This window comes from Arvicola amphibius, chromosome X (assembly GCF_903992535.2).
Source record: "Arvicola amphibius chromosome X, mArvAmp1.2, whole genome shotgun sequence".
Lineage (NCBI taxonomy): Eukaryota > Metazoa > Chordata > Mammalia > Rodentia > Cricetidae > Arvicola > Arvicola amphibius.
In genome coordinates, this window is record NC_052065.1 from 65566390 (window position 1) to 65577858 (window position 11469).

Here is an 11469-nt window from a genome sequence, read left to right on the forward strand (position 1 = left end):
ACCAAAACAAGCCTCACCTCATTCCTCCCATTCTTGATTCACATTGCCTAGTGTGACCATTGCTTTTCTTCTTGATTCCCATTTCATGGTTCTAAGTACTGAGATTTTCAAACATGTCTATTAATTTCATACTTCGAAGAATGAAATCAACAGCCTCTGTCACACATATACTTCATTCTCAGTATTGTTTTGCCATTGCTGTAAATTAGATCAGAAATTTACATTATGAAGGGTCTGAGCATGGTGTTTGCTTGTAATTCCTTCACATGGGTAGTGAAGATAGGACAGTTCAAGATCATCCTTGGCTATGTAGTGAGTTAGAGGCCAGTCTTCAGATCCTGTCTCAAGTCTGAAGGTTTACCCTGTGATTACAAGTGTTTGTATATGTATGTAGTATGCTATATTTTTGCCATTTTTAAAATAACGTATTACGTTTACAATGTTATAACTACGTGTATGCCTGCAGGCCTGCAGGGGGCATCAGCTCTCATTATGAGTGGTCGTGAGCCACCATGTGAATGCTGGGAATTGAACACAGGACCCATGGAAGTGAGTAACCAGTGCTCTGAAGTGCTGAGCTATCTCTTCAGCCATATTTTATTCCTGCTGGGCATGATACACAAGTCTTTGATCCTAGCACATAGGGAGTTCCACATCAACCAAGGCTACAAAGTGAGACCCTATCTCAAAACTAAAATAATTTTCTCATTTTCTTTGCACTATTTCATCCCAACATACACTAAAAGTATGAACATGAAGTATATGGAAACACATCAGACAGGTTTTTTTTTTTTTTAAGTTTTGAAATCTGGAATCGTTGGTGCCTCTGTTCCAGTTTTCCTGGCTACCCTAGGTTTGTTTTAGCCATATTGCTCAGGGCTTTCCTGTGTCTCTCTAGGGGATTCTTTTTACCTTTGAAACCTTGTTTTCCCTTCTAGTTCTCTGTTTACGTTTCCTTTTGGATAGTTAATTGTGTTTCTTTTTTGCCAGCCCTCACTGACCTGGATATTGTTAGCTAACTCAGGCTGCCCTTGAACTTCCAGTGATCTCTCTCTCTGCCTTTGCCCCCTCCACTCCACTAGTACTAATGGCAGGAATGCATCACCATACCTGGCTGATTTACTTTTTATGCAAATCTGGATTTAGTAATTTCCTGCGAAAGACTGCCAAGGAGGAAGATCTGAGACTTGGTTTGAAACTGAAATATCAGTTTATCAGAGTTGAAGGCATTGTTTCATTGTCACTGTCGTCTATTTTGGCAGTTGCTTAAGCAGAAATTGTGAAAACTCCAGTTATTTTCTTAATTCTTTTGCATTCTAGTTTATATGCTTCTCCATATTTGTGGTTAATTGTACATTGTACCATTTTTCTGTACAGTATCAGCTATAACTGGTTTGAGCAGCAGGAATTTTGCAGATGAAGCTTAGATGTTGTAAGTGAATGTTACTATTGTGCTAGAGGTTTACCTAAGTGCTGATGCTTCTTGTCCGTCCCCCCCCCCCCCCAACAACCTTTCTATACTTAGTTCAAGTGCTCAGAGAAGCTGAAAGAACTGTAAATAGGCCGGGTGGTGGTGGCGCATGCCTTTAATCCCAGCACTTGGGAGGCAGAGGCAGGCGGATCTCTGAGGCCAGCCTGGTCTATAAGAGCTAGTTCCAGGACAGGCTCCAAAGCTACAGAAAAAATAAACAAAACCCTGTAAATAGATATCCATGCATTTAGTATGAATTGACAGCATCATCTATCAGTTTTTTATTGTATCTTAAGTATTTTTTTTTTTTTTGGTTTTCCGAGACAGGGTTTCCCTGTAGTTTCTAGAGTTCAGTTCTAGAGTTTCTAGAGTTCAGTATAGGCATCTCTCTATACGCATTCCCAATATACAGAGCATCTTCAGTTTGGAAGATTTTAAACCCATATTTGATTTTCATTGATTTCTTTACTATGAATCATGCCAAATCCCAGCAAAAGCAAGCTGTCCCCTGACAATCTGAATTGCTCTACTGTTGCCTTATTCACCTCCTCGAATCCCTTCAGTCAGAAATAAAAGGTCACTGATAGTTAAATTTTTATTAATAATCTTGCGACAAATACATTAATAATTACTTAAAGGTTTTACAATCTTGAACTTTCTCTCACACAGCTAAACCCTCACAACATCCCTGTGAGGTAGGCAGGGTAGGTGGTATTTCCCATTACTAGTGAACAAGGCTCAGAGGTAAAGTAAGGTCACGTGGCTGGTAATGAAACTATTACTAGAAGCCAGGCTGTCGAATATTCTGCCTCCCTGAGAACATTCAAGTCGTGACGTGAGTGCTATAGAATGCACATTTCTCTTGTGATACTGATCAGATCAACCTTCTGTAACATTCCTAAACATACAAACTGGGACGAGACATTTCTGTCTTGTTACTGTACTATTCTTGTGTCAAACACCATCCTGTGCCAATACTTAGTAAGTTTGATGACCCATGGCTATAAAATGTAATTAATATGGAGGTTTTGGGAACCTCTGCTTACATTTTTCCAGTATTGGCTAGATAGAACTTAAATCCCACCAAATCAAACAGTGCTTTCTTATACTCAAAAAAGCTTTGCAGTCTTCCCCAGTGTGTCTTGTAGGTATGTATAAAAACAAAATAGAAAGTGTTTGGAAACACATGGGTGGGAAATTTCTGTAGGTCATGTGTAAATGGAGTCAGGTGACACTAATGTTTACCCTGTTGGCCTTATGGGGAAGGAGAATCATTAGACTCTACTTTGAGGCTTGATCTTATCTTATGTGTGATGTCCTCAGCAGCAAGATGATCTGAATGAAATCAATAGACCAGTTCAATCAGTAGTGATCAAAGGTGGGAAGAATAAAGAAACAACAAAAACACTTTATTTCAGTGTTTTTTTCCAGGTCCAGTGTAATGTACTTACCAAGGCAGCTTTTACATTATGTCTGTTAAATTATAAACATGAAAGATGGTGAGGCTGTCCACTTGGAATGCAACTGATGTCAGAGAGTAAAGCCTAGCAGGCATGGCAGGTAAGGGCTGAGACCCGCCTGCGCTGGAGTCAAAAAGCAAATGCAGACACCCAGGTTCAAGTGAACTACAAAATGCTAGGTGCTTTACAAATTCCAGTTAGTCTTAAATTAAAGCACAATAGCTAGTGACATAAGGCGATGAGAGGTGGGAACAGAAACTAAATGGCATCTAGATAGGTAGCTGAGGTGGGGAGTTAAAAAAGACCAAACCCAAATACATTCAAAATGGATTTAGCATACTTCTAAATCCACTGTTTCAAAAAAGTTTACTAGATTGAGAGATTTGGTCACAAAGGTGACAATGTGAATAGTTGACCTAACAAAGTCATGCTTAAATGTAAATGAGACCAGGGACTAATATCCGAGTGCTGCTGTCAGTCATATGTCACAAAACTGCTTCTAAAAATAGAATTGCCATAGTGAGACTAAAGCTGTCTAGAAACGAGAACTTAAATATCTAAAGCATACTGAGAAAACATTTGAACTCAATGAAACCTATCATGTGTAGCTAATGTAAAGAATACTGTTTCTACATTTCTAAGATAAAACTTAAGACCTAGGCTGTTCAGTCCACCATGTGGGCCTAAACGCACTATATTTTAATATCTGTAGAACAGACTTTATTCTTTACATAGTGTCATTGTCATCGTCATCATCACGCTTCCTCTTCAGTGGGTTTGAGTCACTGGCTGTGTTCTGTGAGGAAACCATATTGGTAGTAATGAGAATATTTTTGGAGCCAATCATTGAAGGATTAATCAGAACATTTTGGACTGTAGTCGTTGCAGGAGCTATAAATAGAAGAAAACCCCACAGATGTCAGTTACCCATGATACAAAAATAGACAGCAAAGCAGAATGTGATTTTTATACAAGTTCATTAGCACAGCACACAACTACATCATAGAGATACATGGAACTGCTAAGAGTGGGATTCAATCTTTAAACATTTGTATCTTAAGTTTGCTAATAGTGATTTTATCAGGCATAAGTATATTTTGATCTATGTATAGATAATGCTCCCTAAAATTGCAAAGTTAACTATTTTTAATTATCTGACCTTGTAATTAGCATTTAGTGTACTGGATTCATGTGTGAGGCCAGGAGACATGCTTCTTTCATAGGAAGTCTTCAAAAGAATTGCATTTAGTTACTTATGTGTAGGTGTGTGCACACCACGGAACATGGGAAGATCATTGGACAACTGTTGGGTGGTTCTCTCTTTATACCATGTGGGTCTTAGGGATTGAACCCAGGTCATCAGACTTGGTGACAAGTGCTCTTACCTACAGGGCCATCTTGCTAGCCCAACTTTTATCTAAGTTGTTTCTTGTATGGTGATAATGTTTCAAAAGATGCAATCTGAGCATACACCTAAGCAAACTGTTATGCTAGCTGTCTATTAACATTATTTCAGTCACAGCTGCCGCCTAGAGAATGAATGAGGCACACTTCCATTCTAATTTACAGCGGGATTATTCACACCCCTCACTAACTGGTATCATTTTCTTGAGTTTTTACTTGAAGTGCTTTTCCCTGAAGACACCTTAGAACTGTGAACCCCAATTTCTTTTAGTTTATAGTATTTTAGAATTTGGAGAGAACACTCAATATATCACCCTGCTCCTGAAATGTATAACTTAACCTAACAGTAGAGACCTTGTTCAAAGATCCCAGATTTGCAGTTCTACCTGTCAACCTGTTGTGACACTAAAGCCAGTCTTCCTACAGTAAGACAAACTTGTATAATTGAAAGTTATTCATGAATTCTGTCCCCACACCCATATCATGTTACCTGGTTTGGCAGATGTGGACTGAGAAGGTGGAATCTGCACTGCAAATCTTTGGCTTGTCACTGACACTGGAGTTGGAACTTTATTTGGGACAGATCCTGCTTGTGGGGGTGCTGTAGTTACAATGAACAAATCATAGCAGTTAGATGACTTATATATATATTCTCTACTCCATAGCATACAGAAATATACCTTCAAAGTCTAGAGGGCTGATGGGAGGTGCAAAAATATTATAAACGAAGGCTGAGTAATTAAAAAGATTTTACAATGGGTATTCTTCCTCTGTAATCCCTCTCGGGTTTTTCCCCCTTACTTTTCCTTAGGAAGTATGTTTACTGTGCTAAAAAAGAAAAGTTTCCTTGATTTTAATGATTACATCTTTAATAGAAATTTTAGATTAAGATTTCTAGGTGTTACACTTTAAAGAATGTCTAAAATGACTTGAAATGTAAAACAGCAACTGGTAACTGCAGTTGGCTTACTTGCCTACCACATATACCTTCTCATTACACCCTGCTGTTTTGTGCACAGTGGCACACAACCTGTAGTTAGCTAGTCAGGAAGCAGAGACAGGAACACTTGAGCTTAGGAGTTCGACACAAGCCTGGGCAACATAGGTAATTTTCACAAAAACAAAAAAGCAAAAATTTGATATTCACTTAATTTGAATACAGGTAAGTCGTATATAACTGAAAAGTTACACAGATTTTCTATGTAACTTTTTGTTGACTGGAGGTTTTATGTAGGTTTTTGGAGATATACACCTCACTAATAACAGCTTTAAAATGCTGACATGCAAATTCATATCCTGAGAATACAGAGAGATGGTTCACACCTCAAAAGTTAAATCAGAGCTGGTCAGCATTCCTCAACTGTAATCTGAATACTCAAAAGGCTGAAGGATAGCAAATTTAAGGCTATCCTGGGTTACAGATTAAGACTCAGTTTTAAAAAAAAAATTCCTTTTATTCTAGATATATAATGACACTGGTAAGACTCAAGTTAAAGCAGCAAGAACCATGAAGTTAACACAAGGGGAAAAGGTTTTTTAAAACATGAAAAAAAGCCGGGCGGTGGTGGCGCACGCCTTTAATCCCAGCACTCGGGAGGCAGAGGCAGGCGGATCTCTGTGAGTTCGAGGCCAGCCTGGTCTACAAGAGCTAGTTCCAGGACAGGCTCCAAAGCCACAGAGAAACCCTGTCTCGAAAAACCAAAAAAAAAAAAAAAAACATGAAAAAATTCAAAAATGAAAAAAATCAGAAAACTTGTTTTTTTTAAAATAATTACATATAAGAGTTCCTAAATACCATTCACTAAATGAACTAAGGTTTAGTTGTAGAAGTGGTTGATTCTAAAGCTTGGTGAATATAAGATAGGCTTGGAACATCGTGTGTCAGAAATGTACGTAGCATGAGGGAGAGCTATCATACATTATAGGCCACAGCTTGAGGCCTCTTACTGACATAATTAGCATGATCTCCTTTATGTCACCCAGGCTGGTTCTTGTACTGGTTTCAAAAGGTAAGTATTAAAACCTATTTTTAACATCCTTGAGCTTTCTTTAGATTTTAAACCTTGAACTTGTAGCCAGTTTATTGAGACATTTCTTTACGTTCTCAGTAAGTAGGTAGCTGGCATGGGTGTATTTGGTGACTTGAAGCACAGACGGTGGAAACACAAAGTGTTTTTGGGATCAGTCTTTGTGGTTTTTTTTTTGTTGTTGTTGATTAAAATTACTAATAGCAACACATTGGAGTTTCTGACTCCCATTTTGACTTGGTTATTGTTCAAAGGCACATGCAGAGACATTGTTCTTACTGTCCAGAAAGGCCATTTCCCTCTTTAACTTACCTACATTAGGAGTAGCAGGTCTGCTACTAACACCACCGACATTTAATCTAGGCACTAGTCTTCCTTGGTTAGGTCCCTGGGGGATTTAAACACAAGTTAGTTTTAATGTTAACATTTGACACCTAAACTTGATGAAAAGCAAAATTATAACTGCTGATGTAAGTTATTAGTGAATGATCAAATGAAAAAATGTCTGTTTTATTGTGTTTTTCTTTTTGTCATGGTACTGAAGATTGGACTCTTCTGTCGTAAATCCAATATTTGGAGTTTTTGCATACATACATAATTGTGACCCTATCTAATTCTGTATGAATGGAGACAAATACTAACTTCCTTGTATTATAATTTTGGATTTTTAACTAGTCAGTGTTTTAACTGTGCCTAAATTAAAACTGTCTTACAGCAGAGTCCAGAAAACAAAGGTAGCCTAATATGGGGTGCCCTTTTTCAGTGCTGAGACAACCTTAGGTGATATGTCTGAAAAAGGTCTAATTACTGATGGCATATCATTCACTTCATTATTGTATCTCACACACCAAAGAAGCTACTAGATGTGGGAATCAGCCCTAGCTTTGCTGCTGACTCCATGAGTTCAGGTTCAGTTGTATGATGAGAAAAATTCCCACTGGGTTAGATGAAAATTTAAAAAAAATCTAAGAATTATTTTAACCTTTACTGTGCTATCTATACGAATTTTGCTTTTTATTAGTTTACCTTTTATTTCCACCTTCTAAAAATCATAAACTAAGCTGGGTAGTGGTGGTGCACTCCTTTAATTCCAACACTCAGGAGGAAGGGACAGGTGAATCTCTTGAGTTCAAGGTCAGCTTGGTCTACAGAGTGAGTTCAAGGACAGGCTCCAAAGCCCCTGTCTCGAAAAACCAAACCAAACCAAACAAAAAGCCAAACCAATCTAAATAACCCCCCCCCCAAAAAAACCCCAAACATAAACTAACTGAAACTTCCCTTTTTTTGAGATAAGAGATTGATGTAGCTCAGGATGGCTCTGAAGATATAAGGATGGCCTTGAACTCCTGATCTTCCTGCCTCAGCATCCCTATTGTTGGGATTAAGGCATGAGCCCGAAATTCTTACCTTTTTAATTAAGGACTTCAGCCTATAGTTTGGAGCTGTTAGGCAGTATCTATCAGGTGGCAGTCTAGGTCCTGCATACGGCTTAATCAGTGGCAAAGGCGTTTGATTTTTCTGCCTTGCAATATCTAGTAAAAACTAAAAGAAAAATCCTCATTAGAAATATATTTTTTAAAGTGCAAGTAAAAATAATTTTAAATAAATGTTTGCTCACATCTCGTGGGGGAGGAGAGGTAAAGGACTGGTCAGCCCGGCACTGGATTGCCAGTCTCACATCATCTGCATCAACAGTAGGTTTCTTAGCATGACTTGAATAAATTTTTGCATCATCCAGAATTGTAGTCACATATCCTTTAAGAGCAAAATAACTTTTATTACCAGAAGGTATACTTACATATATATGTGTAAATACTATATATATATATACATATAATAAATATACACATATATAAATACTACTTATATATTTATGGCTCCTTTTAAAAGGTTCCACTAATTTCTGGAACCTTTCTTGATTTTAATAATTCTCCTATTTGCATGGTACTTTAGTTAAACATGCATGCTATATGTAAATACTGCCGTCCCTTAACTTGGGCTCCTTCTTAGTGCTTTACTCATTCCTAGACTGGTAACAGAATATACTTTAAAGTGTTACAATTAGTCATCTTTTCTAATTAACAAGGTCTAAAAAAATTTTTTTAACTTACGGAAAGCAAATTCCAACATTTGATTTATGACCCTTGGCTCATACTCAGTGATTCCCATATCCTTCAGGATCTGTGCCATCACCTGTGGATTCAAATAAAAACAAAAAAGCCAGATGCACAATGTAGATACAAGAAATCAAAGTTGGACTGGAGGCATACTCCTATGTTTTTTATAAAGTCCTAAACTCAGCCTTGTGCCTCCTCCAGTCAGTGTCAGCGATCACACAAAATCAGTCATATGCTTTTGGTAATAACTTTTATTTTAGCAAGGCTGGGGGCAAAGACACAAGAAAGGTCTGAACTGGCTTTCTAGACAGAGGTAGGGGTGGGTCCAGCTGGCTGTCATTTTCAGATTTGACAGTGAGGAAAAGCTAGCATCCGAACCTATGTCGCAGCCAGGACTCACAGACTGGGCGAACCGAGGAGGCTGCAGACTTGGGCCGGGGCCGGGGCAGGGGGCGGGGGCGGCCCGGCGCTAAGGAGACAAAAGCCCCAAAGCAGCCCGCGCCCCTCAGGATGGGTTCCCGCAGTGCGGACGACGCCCCAGGCACAGGAGAACCCTATTGCCCCTTTCCAGCTATGTCGCCCAGTTGCACATGGCACGCGAACCCCCTGCCTCCCCGCCAGGCACTCAGCTAGGCTTGCCACACGGGGCTCCTCTAAGTGCGCCCCAGCCTCGCTGCCCTGCGCTTACCAAGGCATCTCTAGGAGCGTTCTTGGGAGGCGCCATCTTGCTGGGCTCCATTTTCTCCTGCGAGTGTTCCACCAGGGCGAGAGCTTGGCAGGCTGATTCCTCCTCGCTGGGGCTCCACCCCTGTGGGGAAGGAAAGGCGGGCCTAGCTTGCGGCTCTCCGGCCTGGGCGGGTTCCCAGCCGCCTGCCCCCACCTGCGTGGGCGCGGCTACCCGGAGCCCGGGTGGCCGCCGGCGCCGAGACGAGATGCAGAGAAGTTGCCCTGGTAACGCTGGGCGGCTCTGCAGCAGGCGTCCCCAGCTCTGCTCCCACTATCCTCACTTCCCCTTAATGACCGCCTGTCCTTTTGAATTTCCTGGAATTCCCGCAGAAGCCCTTCCTCCACCTGTCTCAGGGTGAACAGGGCCCTGGCAAACTCAACCTCCCCTTACATTTGAGAATCACATTAACAATGAATACAGTTTTGTAAGCGTTATTACCACATTTACAAGGGGCATATTAATACTACACAATTATGTGCTGCTTAGCTGACATTCAAATTTAACTAGCCATTCTGAATTCTTTTTTTCCTAAATCTGACAACCCTACCCAATAGACCAAAGGTTCTCAATCTGTGGTTCGAGACCCCTTGCAGAGGGTGGCGGGGTGGGCTGTCGCATATCAGATATCCTGCATATCAGATATTTACATTATGATTCATACCAGCAGCAAAATTACGGTTATTCTGAAGTAGCAATGAATAACTGCGGAGATTTAATTAATAATTCTATTCAATAATTTAAAATTTAATAACCTTAACATTTTATATATTATGTTTAATGTCTAAATGTACATATGAATAATTATATAACATAATTAATATTTAATAAGTTTAATAATCACCCCAACATTAGGAACTGTATTGAAGGGTCGTAGCCTTCGGAAAGTTGTGAACCACTGAAATAGGCACTATTCTTTACATGTAGGGCTTTGGTCAAGTCTGCATAAGGACCTTCTTCCCTCTATCCTTCTCAAGGTCTCAACAGTTCATCCCACTAAGGTCCAAACTGGGCCCTTTCTTACTTCCCAGATTTCCCAATTCCATTTATATTTTCAGAATATGTTAGGCATAGGGACCAGCAAAGAGAGAGCACGAGACAAGTTTGTAGACCTGTCCTCCTCTACGAAAAGCCCCTGGGCTTGAGCACCATGACGGTCATGCCCTGGCATCTACTCTCCCGATCCCCCCCCCCCCCCAATTAAAAAGACATCAGTTAACAGTCTCTGTCTTAAAAGGTGTGGGAGAATCCTATTTCTACATGCATCAACTGTTCTACTATCTTCTGACTTCAAAATGGTTGCCGTGAGCCCTAGATTAGAAACGGCCAGGCAGTAATGTCTCTTTCCCTTAGTCTGTTAATTAAGAACAAGTCCTATCACGGTGACCTCACAAAATTACATCACATCTCGTTGTGTATCGGTATTTAGTTCTAGAGCTGTGATGGTAACATCTTCACACCAACCACTTACTAAGACTGAACTAGACCTGCCTAATAAGGCCCTGTCACTTCCTCGCAACTGAAGGGATCTCTTAGTTACAACAAATACTGTTTTACTTAAAATTCTCCAATAGTACCACCCACACATTAAACGTTAGGGGCTTAGAAAACCTTCCATTTTGGGTAGAGCAGTTTACCTCCGATGATACCTCAAACATCTCGTCAGAATCGTCCGACTTCTCGGCAGCCATTTTGAACTTTGACGTCTAGCCACGCACACTAGTGGCGTACCCCTCCCAGCCCCAGTTAGTCACGCATTATTACCTGCGGGAACCTTCAGTCTGTAGCGTCTTTCCCCCATGCTTAAAGCAGTTGTCCAGTGTTCAAAACTAACAATGATTACCCCTTCCAAATAAGTAGAAACTAATAAATGTGTAGTTTGTATATAGTATATAACACTTAAAAAAGAAAAGGCACTGTTTAACTTCCAGTTTTGATTTAAAAACTTGTCTATGCAATATACAAGCAGTCCCTTGTCTTTATTATTTTTTCCCTTTATTATATTTTATTAGGCTGTTTAGCCTTTAGAAAGAAAACCCGGAACACAACTATACTGGGTACGAAATCCATAAGACAATATATAAAAAGTAATTATACACAGTGTTATTAGTTGAAAATCAATGTTCATTTTAATTCTTTAATTTAGTCTTCTGTTAACAAAGTAACTGGTAACAAAGGAGCAAGACTAAATAATTGAACAAGGTAATAAACAGGCTATGTCCAAAAATATAGGACTATTTTTCATTTTTGTCTTCTGTCAGCAAAT

The 11469-nt window shown here is 39.7% G+C and overlaps 1 protein-coding gene across 1 annotated transcript; it reads right to left on the reverse strand.

Moving 5' to 3' along the window:
* Positions 1-2052: 2052 nt before the first annotated feature.
* Taf9b (TATA-box binding protein associated factor 9b) lies at positions 2053-9281 on the reverse strand. The gene is made up of 7 exons (XM_038316117.2): positions 9168-9281; positions 8474-8555; positions 7981-8117; positions 7770-7904; positions 6675-6750; positions 4826-4936; positions 2053-3822 (listed from the first exon to the last, which is right to left on the reverse strand). Exons 1-7 carry the CDS (start codon positions 9216-9218, stop codon positions 3659-3661), a joined length of 756 nt encoding a protein of 251 aa, XP_038172045.1. The 5' UTR covers positions 9219-9281; the 3' UTR covers positions 2053-3658.
* Positions 9282-11469: the final 2188 nt, after the last annotated feature.

Bases quoted from the DNA above. Each gene is read 5' to 3' on its own strand.
- Taf9b (XM_038316117.2), bottom strand. From the start codon at position 9,218: ATGGAGCCCAGCAAGATGGCGCCTCCCAAGAACGCTCCTAGAGATGCC. The intron at 8,556-9,167 runs GTAAGCGCAGGG...TTGAATCCACAG, and splicing joins ACGCTCCTAGAGATGCCTTG to GTGATGGCACAGATCCTGAA. The intron at 4,937-6,674 runs GTAAGTTAAAGA...TTGTAACTACAG, and splicing joins ACCTGCTACTCCTAATGTAG to CACCCCCACAAGCAGGATCT.